The sequence below is a fragment of the Poromitra crassiceps genome (genome assembly GCF_964638095.1).
Source record: "Poromitra crassiceps genome assembly, chromosome: 22".
Classification (NCBI taxonomy): domain Eukaryota; kingdom Metazoa; phylum Chordata; class Actinopteri; order Beryciformes; family Melamphaidae; genus Poromitra; species Poromitra crassiceps.
In genome coordinates this window covers 14562294-14581790 of record NC_139647.1, presented here as the reverse complement: position 1 = coordinate 14581790, position 19497 = coordinate 14562294, and the positions used below count along the sequence as shown (strand labels likewise).

The following is a 19497-nucleotide window of genomic DNA, read 5'->3' as shown; positions in this document are numbered from 1 at the left end:
GGAAGGCATTGATTGCTTGCAGTCAGATGTGAGGGAGCGGTTGACAGTTTTAAGAAGAGCAGAGAGCATTAGGAAAAATAGGAAAAAGAAAGAGAGAGCTAGAATAGCATTCTATAAGGATCCATTTAGATTTGTGAAGTCATTGTTTAGTAAGGAGAAGAATGGTAGCCTTATGGTACCTAAGCAGAAGCTTGAGGAGTATTTGGAGGAGGTTCACAAAGATAGGGAAAGGTTTAGAGAGATGACAGTCCCAGCTGATATTCCACCTATTGGTGAAATAGAGAGCCAGTGTGATGATAGCCCACCAAGGTGGAAAGAGGTTCAAGAAGTAGTGAGACGTGCAAGGGCCTCTTCAGCCCCGGGTCCTAATGGAGTCCCCTACCGGCTGTATAAGAGTGCTCCAGATGTGTTGCAGTTTCTATGGAAGCTGATGAAGGTAGTCTGGAAGAAGCAGGTTATTCCTAAGGCGTGGCGCAGAGCAGGGGGAATCTTCATTCCTAAAGAAAGGGACTCGTTAGAGATAAGTCAGTTTAGACCTATCAGTCTACTTAATGTTGAAGGGAAGGTTTTCTTTAGTGTTGTGGCACAGAGGCTGTCTAGTTACCTAGAAAAGAATAGGCTAATAGATACTTCGGTGCAAAAGGCTGGAATTCCCGGCTTCTCCGGGTGCTTAGAGCACACCAGCATGATCTGGCACCAAATCCAGTCAGCTAGGCGTGAGAAGAGAGACCTGCATGTAGTATTCTTGGACCTGGCTAATGCTTTCGGGTCAGTGCCGCATAGTCTGTTATGGGAGGCCTTTGATTTCTTTAGAGTGCCAGGTAGTATAAAGAGCTTAGTTAAAGCCTACTTCTTAGATATTCAACTCTGCTTTACCACAGCAGAGTACACTACAGCTTGGCAGCAGCTGGAGATAGGCATTATGGCAGGGTGTACAATTTCCCCATTAGCTTTTACCATGGCAATGGAGATCATTATTAGGGCTTCAAAATGGGTAGTGGGTGGAGAAAGGCTGCAGGGAGGGCTGCGGCTCCCTCCAATTAGGGCATACATGGATGACATGACGACTATGACGTCAACCGCTCCATGTACTAGCAGATTGTTGGATTAATTAATACACAGGACAAAATGTTACTATCCCTTGTGCCAAAATCCAAATTGGATAAGTTAAATAGTAATCTGCAGTGGGCTAGAATGAAAGTGAAGCCAAGTAAGTCCAGGAGTATTTCAATCATTAAAGGGAGGGTAGTAGGTAAGAAGTTTGTTATAAATGATGAGGTGGTGCCTACAGTGTTTTATACCATGATCTGGGTGAATACTCGATTCTGATTGGCTGCAAGGTGTCCATTATTTTGTGATATTGTACAGTGATAATGGACACCTAGCTAAATGGTCTGTTCACCGTTCATATCAATGCGCCATAGTTTCATCAGTGTTATCAGGAGAGCAGTTTGAGCTCTATACCCCCGTTAAGGGTTAATATGACAATTTTCTAAGTTGAGAAAAAAATTGAGTCGGTCAAAGTAACTATTTAAATCACCCCTGTGTGCTCAGTTTATCAAAAATAACTCTTATTTACAATTTTGATTTTCGTTTCGGAGATTTTTAACCTCGCGTCACCAGGCTCTTCTCGGCGACAAAGAGGATATTTCCCTCGGCTCGTGCACGAGCGGGGGCAAGCCCTTAGAGAGAGAGAGAGAGAGAGAGAGAGAGAGAGAGAGAGAGAGAGAGCTGCATTTCACCACATACAGCACCCCGCTGCACTTTTCACTTCCTGAAACTCTTCGCTCTTAAATGTTAATATACTTGGCCAATACGTATCTATCATACAAAATAAAGCAAGCAGCCAAATGGTAATGTCTTCATTTAATGTAGAACGCAAAACATCGTTAAACCTGCATTCCTGTGATGAAGTTAACGTTTGAGTCGGCTTTAAAACGGAGGTTGGTGGAGGTGGGAGGGACTATTTTATTTCGTGGAAGACTGATTTACAGTATGAATAACAGACATTTAGCCATTTAGATTGCTTTATTTATTACACATGGAAATATAAATGACTGGTCTTATTGTTTTGTTGGCAAGTGACCATGGTATAAGCGGGTTAATGCACTTCGAGGTGTACATTATCACTTTTTAAGGGACTTCGCGGAGGCAAACCATCCTCGGCTTCGCCTCGGACGGTTCACGCCTCCGCGTCGTCCCTTAAAAAGTGATAATGTACACCTCGTCGTGCATTAACCCTTACAGAGAAACCAGTCAAGAGTTTTGGAAGATGGTATGATGCAAGTCTCAGTGATAAGGGACAGTTTGAGGAGGTGAGGCAGGAAATGATTCAAGGTATTTCAAGTATAGACAAGTCAGGGCTCCCAGGAAAGTTAAAGTTGTGGTGTTTGCAGTTTGGATTGTTGCCTCGGTTCATGTGGCCACTGACAGTGTATGAGGTTCCCCTTTCAAAGGTAGAAAAGCTAGAAAGGATGATTAACTCATTCATTAGAAAATGGCTCGGAGTCCCATGCTGCCTAAGCAGTGTAGCCTTATATGGGAAAGGCATATTGGAATTGCCATTATCTAGCCTGACAGAGGAGTTCAAGTGTGCTAAGGTTAGACTGGAAATGACTCTGACTCAGTCAAAGGATCCAGTGGTTAGGAGTGTAGCGCCCACAGTTAAAACAGGGAGGAAGTGGAACCCAAAGGAGGCAGTACAGCGAGCACAGTCAGCTCTTAGACACAGGGATATCATAGGTCAGGTGCAGCATGGGCGTGGAGGCTTAGGGTTGTGCATAGGGAAACCTGTGTGGAACAAGGCATCAGTAATAGAAAAGAGGAAGATGGTAGTTGAAGAAGTACATAGGCAAGAGGAGGCAGTAAGATGTACTAAGGCAGTGTCTCAGGCAAAGCAAGGACAGTGGGTGAACTGGGAGAGTGTAGAGAAGAGAAAGTTGAAGTGGAGAGAGTTGTGGAGCATGGAGGCCAGCAGAATTAGATTTATTCTAGGGGCTACTTATGATGTGCTGCCATCTCCCCAGAACTTAAATCAGTGGTTGGGCGATGATGGTGCCTGCCCGTTGTGTTCTAGTGTATGCACACTGAGGCATATACTGTCAGGGTGTAAGGTCAGTCTCTCCCAGGGGCGATACACATGGCGTCACAACCAGGTGTTGAAATGTTTGGCAGCTGCAGTTGAGGAAAAGCGGCTAGAAGTAAATTCTCTAGTTGCTAGCAAAGAGACTAGACAGATCAAATTTGTATGTGAGGGAGAAAAGATTAGACCAATTAAGGTCAGGCACAAGTTAGGGCAGCTAAGTGTAGGTGGAGCCTGGGAAATGAGGGTTGACTTGAATGAACAGCTAGTCATCCCAGCATATATAGTTAGCACCCGCCTACGTCCGGACTTATTACTGTGGTCTGAGGTAGAGAAGATAGTTTATTTTATCGAACTTACAGTCCCGTGGGAAGATCGAGTTGAGGAGGCTTATGAGCGCAAGAAAGCTAGGTATGCTGAAATGGCAGCAGAGGCAGAGCAGCAAGGTTGGAGGGCTCGAGTGCGGCCTGTAGAGGTGGGCTGCCGTGGTTTTGTGGCAAAGTCCGTTATTGCCCTACTAACTGAGTTGGGCATTCGGGGACGGACCCTGAAACTTGCGGTTAGCAACATGTCTCAGGCAGCAGAACGAGCAAGTGAATGGCTGTGGCTAAGGAGGAAACATGCTAGCTGGGGAGCTCGCTAAGGTAAGATTGATTGTTTGTTGTTGGTCATGATTGACGGTCCGCATCAACAGGGCTGAATCATTGACAGTGGTGGTGTAGTTAGGAATGTCATAACGAACCGACCTGGATAGCTAGGCTTAGATAGTGAGGTAATATGCAGTTGTGCGGTGGTAGCATGGAGGGGGGTGTTTCCAGGACGCTGGATTACACTGTTAAGCCTTCTTGAGGTGTCGTGGGCCTAACTTAACGAAACATCGGTGAAGGAAGGTGCCCACTTGAAAACCCCAATGACATGCTTCATACTGCTGTTGGCTAGGGTAGGTAACTGGTGATTTGTGTCTTGTTTATTAGTTTGTTAGCCTGTTAGCTTGTTTTATTCTGGATTGGGCTTCTAAATGTGTTTTTCCTCGGATTTTGGCACAAGGGATAGTAACATCTTGTCCTGTGTATTAATTAATATTGCACAGATATTACTCATTATACAACAGTTAGTTCCGGCCGAGCAATTTGATTGGACAAGAGGGATCCTACCAATGCTGATATTTCACGATAACGCACTGGCGCTTCACTGTGTGTAGATCACTCCGCTTCACAGCTGCTCTAATCAACAAAACGCTTCACAGCTGCTCTAATCAACAAAACAAATGCCAGCCACGTTACATTGCACGTCATTCACAAAGCGTAACACCTACGCTACTGACAGCGCAAAGGTGGATTTATTTCCTAACATAACTAAGGAACATGCCATCACCAGACTCTTATTTCACTGGCTGTACAATAAATGGAAACTTGCAAATCAATGTGTATGATAAAAAGTAGGCAGCCTGCAGTTAATTAGGCTACATTTTTGGCAACTGGTAGTGGAAAGCTGAGGGGACTATTTTTGTTGGAGGAGGAATAAATAGAGAAATCATTTTCTCTGTCATATTGTTGGATCCATGTTTTTTTGGGGTGGGTGGGGTGAGGGCTAGGGGCTTTATGTAACAGTATTTTCTTTATTCTTATTTTCTCTGTTATTATTACTGTTATTACTAGTATTGTTGTATCGATCAATCCTTATATAGTACACTTGACGTTTTTTGTGTTTTTCAGTTGTCGTTGTTATTGTTGTTGTGTTTTTGTCCCCCTATCTGTCACATGGTGTTGATGTTTGTCTTTTGTTCGTTATAGAAAAGAGATGGTGTCTGACATAATACTGTAACCGTATTTGTAATAGTACTGTAATGTACAGATATTCGCCATTCTCATTAAAAAATGTTCAAACAAAATAGAGAAATCATATATTTTCTCAGCTTTTTGTCATTTTTTTAATCAGCTTTGTTTAATAGAACTGTTGTATAAAAGCAATATCACACTCGAGGTTGTGCTGTTGTTGTCTGATATCGTCACGGCTGTGATTATCTTCGGCACTCGGCCTGCGGCCTCGTGCCTACGACCGAATCACAGCAGTGACGATATTAGCCAACAACACAATCTCATGTGATATTGCTTAAGTAAAACGTATTACAAATTGTGTGTGTGTGTGTGTGTGTGTGTGTGTGTGTGTGTGTGCAGATATTTCACAGTAAACATATAAAAAATGTGTGTGTGTGTGTGTGTGTGTGTGTGTGTGGTGTGCGTACGTACGTTGGAGAGGGGGGGTTATATACACGGGGTAAGTGCTACAGGTTACTACACATTGATTGTTCAAGTTCGCAAGGTGTTCAAAGTGATCAGAGTGAAGTGATTCCAGTGTTTCCAAGTGTCCAAGTGAAAGATTGATCAGTTGATCAGTGATGGCCTGTCGGTAGAAACTGTTTTTATGTCTAGTAGTAGTACCCTCTGGGGGGCAGGAAACCGAGAATGTCGGTTTGATTAGCATCAGCAGAAACGATAATCAGTTTTGATTGCCAGCTAAAAACAAGGAATACGGGGCATGTGAAATGCTTATATTTACGTCCTATGAATAGCTTATTTTCAGACACAGTGGCTCATATCCTTATTATATCATACAGACAACGAGGAAATTAACAATGTATTACCTTGGTGCAGTGTGTTCATCGTGGCTCTGCTGTCCATAGCAGCTCCTGATTCCCCCCCGCTCCTCAGATTGTAATCCATGACGTTATTACGGACTGGCTCAAATAAATACGTGCAGCCATTGAATTCAAATAAATCTTGAAATCAGATAAATATCTGCTAGGCTAGGCTAAGCTACACAACAAACTGGCTGCAAGTCAACTATGACCTACCCCGGATGTGCTTCTTCTTCTTCTTCTTCTTCTGTTTGGTAATACGGTGGAACAGAAGAAGAAGAAGCACATAACCAAAACCCATACAAAAATCCCATTGACTTTCCGACGAGAGAACCAGGAAATGCATAGCTTCTGGGTTGGCCTACAAAAATACATCATCCCTGCGGTACTCTATAGGGAAGGTCATGTTTGATTGGGGGACGGCACTAAATCAGTAGAGAGATGTAACAAAATTATCTCTATTTTCTAGCACATTTCCATGACGGAGGTCTTACATAGATGGTGTGACCCGGTGAGCCAGGTATGCTTGAACCAGGTCTGGAACAAATACTCTCGGATGAGGACCTCGTAGGCTGTGAGGAGGAACACACAGGTGGGCATTAGTGAAGGAGTCTGCCAGGCAGGCAGTCTCCCATGATCCACAGCCCCCCTGCCATCTGCATATCACGCTGGATTATTCTCAAAAAGACTACAAACATGGCCGCCCTCTGGGCCTTTTCATGGGTGATGAGAGGGAACTACAACCCACACCTTTACCTTTCCATGAGCTACGTGAATTACCTTGAAATACTGACATGTTATTTCATGACACGCTCATTCACTTGCAAATTTTGCATATTATGCAGATTTTTCAAAGTGAATGAAGGATTTTGCTATGTGATTTCATGTTCATAAGAATCTCATGCCTGTTGATGGGAAATGAACAGTTTGGATGGCGGCAGCAGTCTCGAAAGTATCTGTATTTAAATGATACATTTAGAAAGGACACATTAGTCGGTTGTAACATAGCGTCTGCTCCTCCATGCACCTTCGGTATGAGCGCGGTAAAGGGGGTGTTAAAAGACAGAAGAATGTGCATGGACGAGACTCAATGGCTCCGTTTATGACGACAAGACACACAGGGAAGGCACTGCAGGCTGTCTCCAGCAGATGGCAGCATACAGTGCATCATGTCCTATGTACATGGCGGAACACAGGATGATGCCATCTCATAGCCAATAGCGAATACAGTACCTGCCTTTCTGTTTTTTGGAGGAGTAAGAGGGACGGAGGCAATAGCTGTGGAGGAAGGGAGAGGGGGGTTCACAGGACATCACAGAGGGGGCGGAGCCTCTCATCACAGAGGGGCGGGGCCTAGCCCACAGCTCACACATATATAAAAGCCAACATGTCCACATGTAAGTGTGCACATGAACAAATATATATACACACACACACAGAAAACATGTCGCCGCACCAAGGAAATTAATAGAGCCTTTTCATGGTGGCCATTTTGTGTCTACAAGGCAGGATAAACACAGGTGTACCAAAACATGAATTAGGGTTTCCAACTTCCAGTCCATTTTAGGTGTTCCAGTGCTGGGGCCCTAATTAGTGAGTTGGTTGCACATGTGTTTACCCTGCCTTTTAGACACAAAATGGTGGGTGTGAAAAGGGTCTATCGTGACGATGGTAGGTAAGGTTCAAAAAGAGCAGTGAGGGAGGGGTAGCGACCCATGTAGAAGCCCCCGTTATCCTGCATTTCTAGTTTCTTGTGCAGTAAAAACTGGCCATGGGGACGTGAACCGAAATGTATCTTTGGTCAAGATAAGCTCAAGGTGGACAATGGAGTCAGTGACACCCAAGTTCCTACCCGCTCCCTCTGTCTCTCCTCTGTTCTCGTGGTGTTCTTGCAGCCCGGGTGCCACACTGTCGATCCTGAGGAGGAGGAGGACAGAGATGATGGTCTTAGACATAAGAGATACAATCAGAAGAAGATGACAAAATAACAGTGTAAGTAATGTTAGTGCTGCTGCATATGGAAATGTAATTTACTCATACATGTCATAAAAGTATCCGGTTTTTGTGCATATATTCCAATGGGCTTCTAGGATCAACTATATCGTAGTTTATTCAGTTTATCAAATGGGTTGTGAAATGGGTTTCATAACCCCAAGGACGCTAGGACTTTCTTAACCCACAGAGGAGCATGTAACTGAACTCAACTGAACGTTTTTTACCCGGCAACAATGACGAAAGCTGCGCTCACCTTGCAGGTACATCTCTTCTCCTTCTGTGAACATCTGGTTGCACCTGCTGCATCGCGCACAGCTGGGGTGGTAGTGCTTATCACCCGCCTGAGAACACAGAGCACAGAACCACATCAGCACCGCAGGGACCCGGAGAGCTGCAGCGGCGGCCCGACAGAAGCAGAATGTGACCCTGAAGGGCCCACTTGAACATACCTACTCACAGCCTCCCCTGGTAATATCCCAAGCCAGGTTGCTCATGCCTAAAGCATAAGGGCTAAGTTACATCAGATCCTGTGACTTGGTAAATTACTCTCTCCTCCCCCGATGTTGATGTGCTCTTACGCAAGGCACCTCCACACTGCAACTGCAACCACTCCAGCAGCACTGCTGCTCAGTTGGTGTGAATATGTGAACTATCTCATTTCTGTAAATGACAATGTGTTCCTAGTCAGCTCATCTGGTTAGATAAGGACCTGTGACAACGTGTCTCGATGTGAAGTCAATGAGTTTAATGCATTCATTTAAATGTTAAATGAATGCACGTGAGAGTTGTGTGCACGTTTTTACACTACACTGAATATAATTCTAAACCGCCAGCCTGTATTACAAAAAACAACCCTTCAGCCGGAGGCGGAACTCGCCGTCTTCGGCTGCTCTGGAATCCTCTCTGCCCCTCCCTCCCTACGGCTGTGCAGCAGTCTCTGACACAGGGGACGAGAGACTCATTCTGAAGGAATGGAAGTCCCCCTCTCCACCTTCTTTTCAGCTGTGGTTGACGGACATGATGGTCTCAGTTATATGGATGGAGAGACTCAGGTTCCTATATATCTATTTAGAACACGGCTCTCTTGAATACTCGATTCTGATTGGTCAATCAACAATATTCACCGGTCATTATTTCTCGACAACCGACCGCTGCTCTGCCACACCTGGATTAATCAGTTGATAAGAGCTTTTTGTCAGCAAGACACTACTAATTAGGCCAACCAGTTGCAGCTGTGGTGTCTTGTGTGCCAATTACGAATGAAACCGCTTTGTCGTTGAAAACGCTATTAAAAAATCTATTTGAATAATTATTTTTGTCAGATTATTGAATGATTTAGTTGTAGGCCGTGTTCTAAGCGGGATAATGTATATTGAGGCGGTGATTACTGGGAAATAATGACCTTCAGGTGAACGATTAAGCCCTCCGCTGGCGCGTCGGGCTCAATCCACCTGTCGGTCATTATTTCCCCCGTAATCACCGCCTCAATATACATTATCCCTTACATATATATCTATATCTATATATATATATGATATGATGATATATGATGATATATATGATGATATGAGAATATATATATATATAATGTATGCCTTTTCTTTCTTTTTCCTGTGTGTGAGTTTGTTCAATTTTGTTCTTTGTGTTCCAAAAAAGACTGAAAAATTAAATATTGAAAAAAGAGAGAGACTGTATTACAAAAACAGTAAGACTGTTCATGGATTAGTTAGTTGACACTGAATGTGCAAACTAGAATGGCGGCCGCGACAACAAGGCATTTGACAGTGAAAAATATTGAAGCGTTCCTCTTTCGTGCACGAAAAGGAAGAGAAGTCTGGAATACGTGAATGAACATCTGCATTGATGTGGCTCTTTGCACGCAGCGTTGCTCCATCACATAAAAGCGTTCAGGACTGGGACTTTGATCAGGAGGTGATAAATAGCCAAATTGCTGCACAGCCCTCTCTCACATTTCCACTGGCAAGTGGCCACTCACAGATATGGAGCCACAGCTTCATATTTGCATGTCACATTTTACTGTGTCAAACAGTTGACAGAATGACTAGTGGCGACCCATGTAGCACCTCACACTCAATATTCTCAACACGTACGCTGGCAAAATCAATGTCCCTGTCAGGGATACTAATGCCTTCTTGATGTTGTATACTGTATGTACAGTTTAAGTTTCAAGTTATCCTTTATTTATCCCTGCGGGGAAATTCATCCTCTGCATTTGACCCATCCTCTACTAGGAACCTTCCTAGAACTAGGAGCAGTGGGCAGCCACTGTGCAGCGCCGCCCGGGGACCAACTCCAGTTCTTTTGCCAGTGCCTTGGTCAGGAGCACTGACAGGAGTATTAACCCTAACATACATGTCTTTGATGGTGGGCGGAAACCGGAGCAAACCCGGAGAAAACCCACACGAACACGGGGAGAACATGCAAACTCCACACAGAAAGGACCTGGGACGGACCGGGGTTCGAACCCGGGACCTTCTTGCTTTGAGGCATCAGTGCTAACCACTGAGCCACTTTTTTTTTTTTTTAAGTTTGTCATTAAACACACACTGCCTCTCCCCCTCTAATTGCTACATTCATAATGTGCGTTTAAATGACGTCTTCACATCTCAGCTCCCCTCAGGCCGGACCACATGCAAACCAGCCATGTGCCAGCCAGTGGCTGTTTGACCCGGGTCTTGGGTCAGTGATGAGGCTATCACATGTGCCAGCCAGTGGCTGTTTGACCCGGGTCTTGGGTCAGTGATGAGGCTATCACATGTGCCAGCCAGTGGCTGTTTGACCCGGGTCTTGGGTCAGTGATGAGGCTATCAGACAGACTGGGATGGCTTCAGCCCCACTGATCCAATGGCAACAAGTCATTCCTATTGTCATAAAGTCCCGCCTTAGTGCTGGATTACTATAAGCCTGACTGGCTGGCAGCACTGACATTTTCATACCATTAAAATGACACATAACTCACTGTCTGATTGGATCACTGTCTGTCTGTCTAGCACTGGTAGGGCAGAGCAATGGAAAGAGAGGGGGGAGGGTCAAGGACAGAAGTGTTGGTAATGTTTATGTAAACTTAGCTCATAATAGCTTAAGAGTTTCATACCAGCTGCGTGACATATTCATCAATAATCCTTATGTCAGATGATCACATTATCTATTTATGTGATATTTATATCCTTTGTGGCAAAGCAAGCTTGCATGTGTGTGTGTGTGTGTGTGTGTGTGTGTGTGTGTGTGTGTGTGTGTGTGTGTGTGTGTGTCTGTGTGTGTTTATGTGGGATATAGAGAGTTGGAAAGACAGCGGGGGGAAAATCAGCTATGAATGAATGTTTTAGTTGAATCATGTCAGGGTGTATTTGGCTCTGTGCTAAAGAGATTACACCAGAGATTATCAAACCACATTTCACAATCCTGCTGCATGAAACATCCTGTGCCTCTACAGGAAACCAACATTTGTTAATAACGAGTATCCTCCCCCCGTGGAAATCTAATCCAAAAATGCCAAAGTCAACTTGAAAATGACCCATTTCTCATTGTTGTCACAAGTACCTCCTGTCCTGTAATTCTATGTACCATAAAACACAAGACTTATTCAACACAATTGTTCCTCTACAGTTCCTTCATGTCTGATCAGAGCTTACCTCATGCAGGATTCATATGACGTCCAGATGCAATATTTGGGTGTCTATTTAAAGAGCCATATTATAACTTCGTATAGGTGGCGGCACAGCAAACATAATCTGTGGAGCCAATTGGATGTCTGTAATGGATGCATGTGTGTCATGAGACGGGCTTACCTCCAGCACCTTCCCTGTGATGAACTGGTGGCACGCCTCACACTGGACACCAAAATGGATCTGGTAGTCCTTCTCACAGTAGGGGGCGCCATCCCTAAGAGGAGGCAGCACAGACAGACCAAAAGTGAAATATTGTAGAGTGTGTGTGTGTGTGTGAGACCGTTAAAACCTGTAATTACAGTGGATATGAAACGCTTACTTGCTGATGTACTCCCCGGTCAGCACTTTGCCACAGGCCTTACACTTAAAGCAGCCCAGATGCCACTGTCTGTCCAGGGCCAGGAGAGCCTGTCCGTTCTTAATGTCCCGACCACACCCTGCACAGTCTGTCACACACACACACACACACACACACGCACACGCACACAGACACGCACGCACACGCACACGCACACGCACACAGACACGCACGCACACACACACACACACACACACACACACACGCACACGCACACAGACACGCACGCATGCGCACGCACGCACACACACACACACACACACAGACAGACACACACACACACACACGCACAGACACACACACACACAACACACACAGACACCCCCACCCCCACACACACGTCACACAGACACACACACACACACACACACACACACACACACACACACACACACACACACACACACACACACTCAATTTGTAATACATTTTACTAAGTAATATCTGTGCAATATCTGACTCAAAAGTCTTGACTGGAACGCATGCTGGATATAACCTACATGGAAATTAAAGAGCTGGAAAACACCTGCACACACTGGAATAACCTCTGTTTTAGGAAGAAGAAGAAAAATGGGGGCATTACCAGGTTTGAATGGAATTTGTTGCATGCAAAAAGCCACTAAGAGAGTGGGACACCGTGTGAGTTCTGACCCAAGACACTAGATGGCGATAGAGGCTAACCGGCAATGTTCATCTGACAGCCGCCTCACCTCTTACTCTAACATCAATATGTCTGTAACCGTGGCTCTAAAAGCATCATCCATATCCAAGTAGGAGCTCTAAAAGTGCACATTTTTTAAATGAACAATCTCTCCATCATGTGTTAATGAATAGGGGATGTAAAAAGCAACAGCATCCGCCGCAGCCGCAGGGGATGCTAACTACGTGGTGAGGCACAGCGAGGTGGAGATGGTGACGTGAGGAGATCCAGCATGCCTTATTTATAGGTGACCTTGTCTGAAAGCTCTTCAACCGCCGACAGAGACACCAGTGGGGGGGAGAGAGAGAGAGAGGGGGAGAGAGAGTTTGAACAGGAAGAGAGGAAAGAGAAAGAGGGAGAGGAGAGGAGAGGAGAGGAGGAGGAGAGGAGAGGAGAGGAGGAGGAGAGGAGAGGAGGAGGAGAGGAGAGGAGGAGGAGAGGAGAGGAGAGGAGAGGAGGAGGAGAGGAGAGGAGAGGAGGAGGAGAGGAGAGGAGGAGGAGAGGAGAGGAGAGGAGAGGAGCAGGAGAGGAGAGGAGGAGGAGAGGAGAGGAGGAGGAGAGGAGGAGCAGAGGAGAGGAGAGGAGAGGAGAGAACAGGAGGAGAAGAGAGGAGAGGAGAGGAGAGGAGGAGGAGAGGAGAGGAGAGGAGGAGGAGAGGAGAGGAGAGGAGGAGGAGAGGAGAGGAGAGGAGGAGGAGAGGAGAGGAGAAGAGGAGGAGAGGAGAGGAGGAGGAGAGGAGAGGAGGAGGAGAGGAGGAGCAGAGGAGAGGAGAGGAGAGAACAGGAGGAGAGGAGAGGAGAGGAGAGGAGAGGAGGAGGAGAGGAGAGGAGTGGAGAGGAGAGGAGGAGGCCTAGGGCGGCACATTCCCTACTCCAGAGGAAAGGAAATGCATGGCCATGCATAATTTAGCAAGCCCTGTCTTTGTGTTATTCATAAAGGAACATGGGCGTCCAGGTAGTGTAGCGCTAGATTCCCTGCATACCAACACAAGGGTCGCAGGTTCGAGCCCCGGCCGTGTTGCCTTCGGCTTGGTCGGGCGTCCATACAGGCACAATTGGCCGTGTCTGCGGGTGGGAAGGCTATGTCTCCTGCTCGCTGCACTAGTGCCTCCTCTGGTCGTTCGGGGCGCCTGTTCGGGGCGGAGGGGAGCTGGGGGAAATAGCGTGATCCTCCCACGCTATTTCACCTTTTTCTCAGGTGAAAAGAAGCAGCTGGCGACTGCACATGTAGGGGAGGAGGAAGCACGTGCTAGTCTACAACTCTCCCTAGATCGGCAGAGGGGATGGAGCAGACCTGGGCATATGGTTCTGCCTGGCCCGGGAGGCCTAAGACAAACACCATTTTACTTATCAAGCTAAAAAAAAAACATCTAATGGGGTGACCTAAATTGGTTGTTTGGAGTGATTTTAATATAATAAGTGATGAAGAATAAGTGCCCAGAACGTTTTCTATAATTTAATCTAGTGATAAAATTAGAGGTGACCTACGACATGACAACATTCCCATTTTTTGTAAGCTTTTCCAGACTTTAAGAGCTTTTCCCAAACTACTCAAGACCCGGAAGTAATCCCCATTTCACTCTCCACGCTATTCCAGACTTCTCGGACCTGCGTGGAATCCCTGCTGTTAGCCGAAATAGCATCTTGTGAAAGTGAATCCCGTCCTGTAAGCACGTGTTTACTGGACAACGGGCTATACTTACTGCTGGAGCCCAGGATGTCCTTGGGCCCGGGAGACATGGGCTGGACACAGTACTGACACAGACAGTCCTTCCCATTGAAGGTCACCCTGTCTCCGGCAGGGAACGGTCGTCTGAAAGGAGGAGGAGGATCAACAATGGGTCAGATACCTGGTGGGAAACGTTAGTTTACTGACCACAGCTTGCAGGTTGTCTGATGCGGCTTGGGATGATTGAGCCTGACGATGCGGACGCGTGTCAACGTTGTTTAGTTGAGGAGGCCATTGAGTCAGATGACACAGAGAGAGATGACACACAGCATGGTACACTACCCTAACTGGGACCTGGATGAGACTTGAAGCATAACTCATTTTAGACCTGAACCCTATTTTCCCATCATTCAAAATCATAAGAATGAGTTGTTGTTTTTCCTCAGATTTTCTTCCCAAATGTACTCGGCCAACTCCCCTGCTCCCTCTGTTGATCTGGACAATGGTGAGTTCTGATCCAAATGACGCCAACCACTACAGAGATTTTGGTCAGAATCGATCGGTACGATGAGAAATGATAGGGAAATAGAGTTCAGGTCAAACTAGAGTTATGCTTTAAGTCCAACCAGGAAGGCCTGTCCTGTCCAGTTTCCATTCTTCACCCGTTACATTACTAACGAACCCACAGAACGTTATCATCCTCGTTACACGAGTGCTTCCCTGTTCTGTTCTGATAATGTTACCTATACCAGTCGAGGAATTGCCTGACTTTTATTTCGCACGGATACATAATATATGTTAGAATTGAATGAAGTCTCTGTGGGTTGAACTGGAGCTTAGCGACTAACATGAACTGCGTGGGAGGGTCATGGTCAAGGGGTGAAGGGTCAACCCATCTTACTTGCAGATGGTGCAGACGAAGCAGGCGGGGTGGTAGGTCTTGCCCAGGGCAGTGACCACTTCTCCCTCCACAAAGTCCCCGCAGCCATTGCAGCGGGTGCCGTGCATGCGCTGGTAGTCCAGGGTGCACAGGTAGTCTCCATTCTTCATGAAGAAGCCCCCCTGGGCGAGGTCACAGCCGCACACTGCAACACGACACACACACACACACACCAACAAGTCGGCAAGGTGGACCACTTAAGAGCTACTTCCATATAACACGTAAAGCATCCAACCATCAAGTCATCCGTTCCTCCACCACGCAACACTGGGTTTGTTAAGTCTCGTTCCTCCACGCAACACTGGGTTTGTTAAGTCTCGTTCGTCTGAGTGCTTCACTGAATGTGTGAGAGGGGAGTGAAATCAGCGAGGGAACAAAGTCTTCTAATGGTCCCTTCCTCACCCTCCTAAAAGGACTTTGTATTATTGAGACCTGCGTTGATCAGAACCTGACCAGAACCTACAAGGTCTTTTCATTGTAAGTGGAGAGGCGAGTTGCTCAATGCAAGAGTTGTGCAATTGTCTAGCGCAGGAAGTGGCCTCGCTGTGCTGGTGCCGATAACTGTCCTTAAATACTCCACACTACTCTGTCAGCCGTACAGAAAGCTTCCTTCTATTCAGCAGCTTGTCATCGACACACACATGAAAGACTGCGAAAGAACACAAAACACAAAACGGTTGAGAGTTTGAGCTATTTTTATGTCGCTGTGACAACGTTATTAATTTGTATGACTGACTGTGTGACCCGCCTTTATTGGTCGGTCAGGAAAACACTTTTAGATTTCAATGTAAAACACTACGGTGCCTTTGTTCTTAGTGAGTTCTATGAACGAGTGGAGATGACCGCAGATTGTAGCACACACGACCTTTCACCTCAGGGGACCACTTGTGACCTCTTGACACGTTTTACGTTTGACTCTCATCTGTGTGTTTAAGCCATCTTTAAAAATAAATTAAGTTGTTCTTAATTGACCTGCCTGGTTAAATAAAAAATCAATCAATCTTTAAATAGGATTTTATTGTGTCTGGAAATGGGCTGGGGATCGAAACGTGTTAGTCCCCCTGGTCTACTGGGTAAACTCAGATTAGAATCGCTACAATTGAAAAAAAAAAGTTTATTAAAACTCGACTCTACAGTGCATCAGTGGTATGCCTAGTACATTGCTTTGTTGCAGTTAGTGTTTGATTTGAAAAATCCATGGTTAAACATGAGAACTTATTTATGGTATCAAAGAAGGTCTTAGAAATCCTATGAATATGAATGATTTTATGGCATGAGTCATGACTGCAGCAAAGGAACCAGAAGATATTAGCAACACATCTTCACTTCCTTGTACGTGACACTTAACCTTACAAGTGCCTTATATTCCAGTCCATTAACCCGTGTATTAACCTGTGTATTAACCTGTGTAAAGCTTTGTACGTAGGCTACAAACACCTTCTTAATACATAATGTAATTATAACAGTGTAACAACAACATTTCCATAGCTTAATACAGTTAATACAGTGCAATAAGGCCATTGTAAAGTACAGTGTTACCCCTTGTATTTCTATTTGATCACATTAGGAATATTGCCTCACTTATTGTCAGATTGGAAATAACACAAAATCAAATCACAGCAACTATGAGTGCTAAGTTGTGGCACATCAGCTTTGAGAAAGGTTTTTAAGTGAAGAAGTGAAGTTATCCTTTATTTATCCCCATGGGGAAATTCATCCTCTGCATTTGACCCACCCTCTACTAGGAACCTTCCTAGAACTAGGAGCAGTGGGCAGCCGCAGTGCAGCGCCCGGGGACCAACTCCAGTTCCTTTGCCATTGCCTTGGTCAGAGGCACTGACAGGAGTATTAACCCTAACATACATGTCTTTAGGAAACCAGAGCACCCGGAGAAAACCCACACGAACACGGGGAGAACATGCAAACTCCACACAGAAAGGACCTGGGACGGACCGGGGGTTCGAACCCGGGACCTTCTAGCTGTGAGGCAACAGCGCTAACCACCGCGCCACCGTGCCGTCCAGGTTCAGCGATGAAGCACATCAGACGCATCCTATCCCCATAATGACAGAACGAGCGATGCAGTCCCTTATTTCAGGAGCATCACGTAAGCCTGGGAGATATAATACTAGCCTACTGGAAAAGTCACAGCTAAGAGGGAAAATACTTTGATGAATGAGATAACTCCACATAATCATTCTTATGCAATTATGCACTGGATCCTGTGGATGAGACAATCATATTTAATAGCATCAGGGCTCCGGGATGATGAGATTAGCTCTTCAGATAATCGAGTGGAGAGAAAGCGACAGTGGAGGTATGGTGGCCTCAAACGCCGAGTCCAGTCGCATCAGCTTCTCAACAAACGCATAATTGTGTGTTGCATAAATGTCTTTTTGAAAACTCACTATAACAACTCATATTTAAATTCTATTTCAAAATTCATGTGAAATTAGGGGAATTGCAGGGATTTGCTCATCTCTTTTTGTGGTCAAACTGATGTGAGGGGCCTTGCTCGCCAGAGTATGGGGGGTCAGCGTCTGACACGGGACATCTATCAATAACCTTTAAAATGCCAATAAGCTGATACACTTCAATCACCCTGGCACCATCGCTATACCGACAATCATTATTAGTAGTAGGCCTTCGGGCTGGGCCCTGGGGACCAGAATGACAATAGCACAAATCAATTTAGAGCAAGGTCTAAGGTCTAAGTGTCTCTTTTAGCTCTTAGCGCTGTGTCCTCATGTCTTAGTTGGCTACTGCGAGCACCTGAACAGCACGTAACACACACGCACACACACACGCGCGCACACGCACACACACACACACACACACACACACACACACACGCACGCACAACCAATCACAGAGGCTCTCTGAAGGCACGTCTATCCACTTGCAAAGGACAGAATTAGGTACTAATCTCAGTGTTTGCTTGTGTTATTCTGAGCCCCTGGTGAACCAAGCCAACTCCATAACAGCGCTGCAGTCACAGGATTAACTCAGCGGGGCAGGTTCAGCAGCCTACAACATAGACCGCTCGGCTGGTCTGTGTGGGCGGCTAACGGCTAATCGTGCCAGAAATGCCAAATATCCATCGGCAATGAGACTAGTTGAGTCTGCAGAGAGACACGTCCTCGTGGCCAGTCTGGATGCCACTTTAATTGAGGAATGTCAGGGTAAGCAGTGGAGATGAGTGAAGCCACATGTCTGTCTGTCCCCCCCCTGGTTCACGTCCACAGAGAGGAGGACAGAGAGGACGCGCTGGCCTTTAGGCTCATATCCAGCCTCATGGGATCTGGATGCCTGTTGATGCAGTCATGAAAAACCCTTCCCATGTCCAACTTCGGGGACTGTCATAATTTGTTTCCCACAAGGTCGTGAGCTGCTTCGGATCAGGCAGGCAGGCATCAGACACGTCACGCTCTCTATATACCTGCATGTTTTCAAACTTCCTGATGATTTTTGCTCGTTAAGAATGGCGTCGGTTGTTTATGAGGCAGCAGTGTGTGCTCGATGAAAGGAAGTATCAAGTTGATTATGAAGTATGAGACTCTTCACAAAAATCCTCTTCTCCTATTCAGAAAGAGCTACTCATCTACTCGGACGACTCACATGAACATCTGAGGAAAATGCATTTTTTTTTATTGTTGGATACATATCTACCAAAAAGTTGGATGGACAATACACAAGATTATGTGTGATACTTGTACTTTTTAAAAATAAAAATGGGGCTCTGCTTTTTTACTTGGAATGAAAGTTTACATGGACCTTTATAGATAACAAGTTTGATGACCCTTGGGCCCATGAAACCCTTCAAAAACCTGCAAAAAAATGCACAAATAAGTCAAAGTTTTTCTGACCGATGTTTTGACGATCCATTTCAATCCGACAGTGGCGTCATATCCTACCTTTGCAGGTGAAGCACTTGAGGTGGAAGTGCTTGTTCTGCACGCGCAGCACCTCGCCCTTACATGGCTCCCCGCACTTGTAGCACTGAATCAGGGGTTTCTCTGCCGAGTGGTGGTGCGTGTCCTGTGCATGAGCCACTGTGAGAGAGAGAGAGGAGAGAGGAGAGATCAGCGTTACCCCCGCCGACAAATAATGATGATGAGACATTGCAGCCGATGCAGCACAGGATGGCAACTACAGCTGTTCCATTGCTTAAGTTGTGGTAATTTGAGGACAAGCGCCGCACGAGGTCCTGAATCTGCAACTTGACACAAACACCAGATAAGCAGCAACTGCTGAGAGCCTGTCGGGGTTAGAAAGAACAACAGACACCAGGGCAGGGTAACTTGGGGCCCACAGGATACTAGGCTCTGTAGGATTCCAGGGAAAAACAACCCATTCTACGTTATATTAGGATGTATCACTTTGTTCATCTTTATTTATTCAGAGGAGATTCCTGAGATCAATGCTCT

At 45.7% G+C, this 19497-nt stretch overlaps 1 protein-coding gene across 1 annotated transcript in view; it reads right to left on the bottom strand.

Annotated features, from left to right (window-relative positions):
- ablim1a (actin binding LIM protein 1a) overlaps positions 1-19497 on the bottom strand; it is a gene marked incomplete at its 5' end in the record, with an annotated part of 66880 nt that overhangs the window by 29256 nt on the left and 18127 nt on the right. The window contains 9 exons of the mRNA XM_083658483.1: positions 6215-6292; positions 6954-6998; positions 7573-7637; positions 7969-8056; positions 11525-11618; positions 11724-11850; positions 14165-14274; positions 15032-15215; positions 18985-19122. Of these exons, the coding sequence (XP_083514609.1) occupies positions 6215-6292; positions 6954-6998; positions 7573-7637; positions 7969-8056; positions 11525-11618; positions 11724-11850; positions 14165-14274; positions 15032-15215; positions 18985-19122 (929 nt within the window). The remainder of the gene's footprint in view (positions 1-6214; positions 6293-6953; positions 6999-7572; positions 7638-7968; positions 8057-11524; positions 11619-11723; positions 11851-14164; positions 14275-15031; positions 15216-18984; positions 19123-19497) is intronic.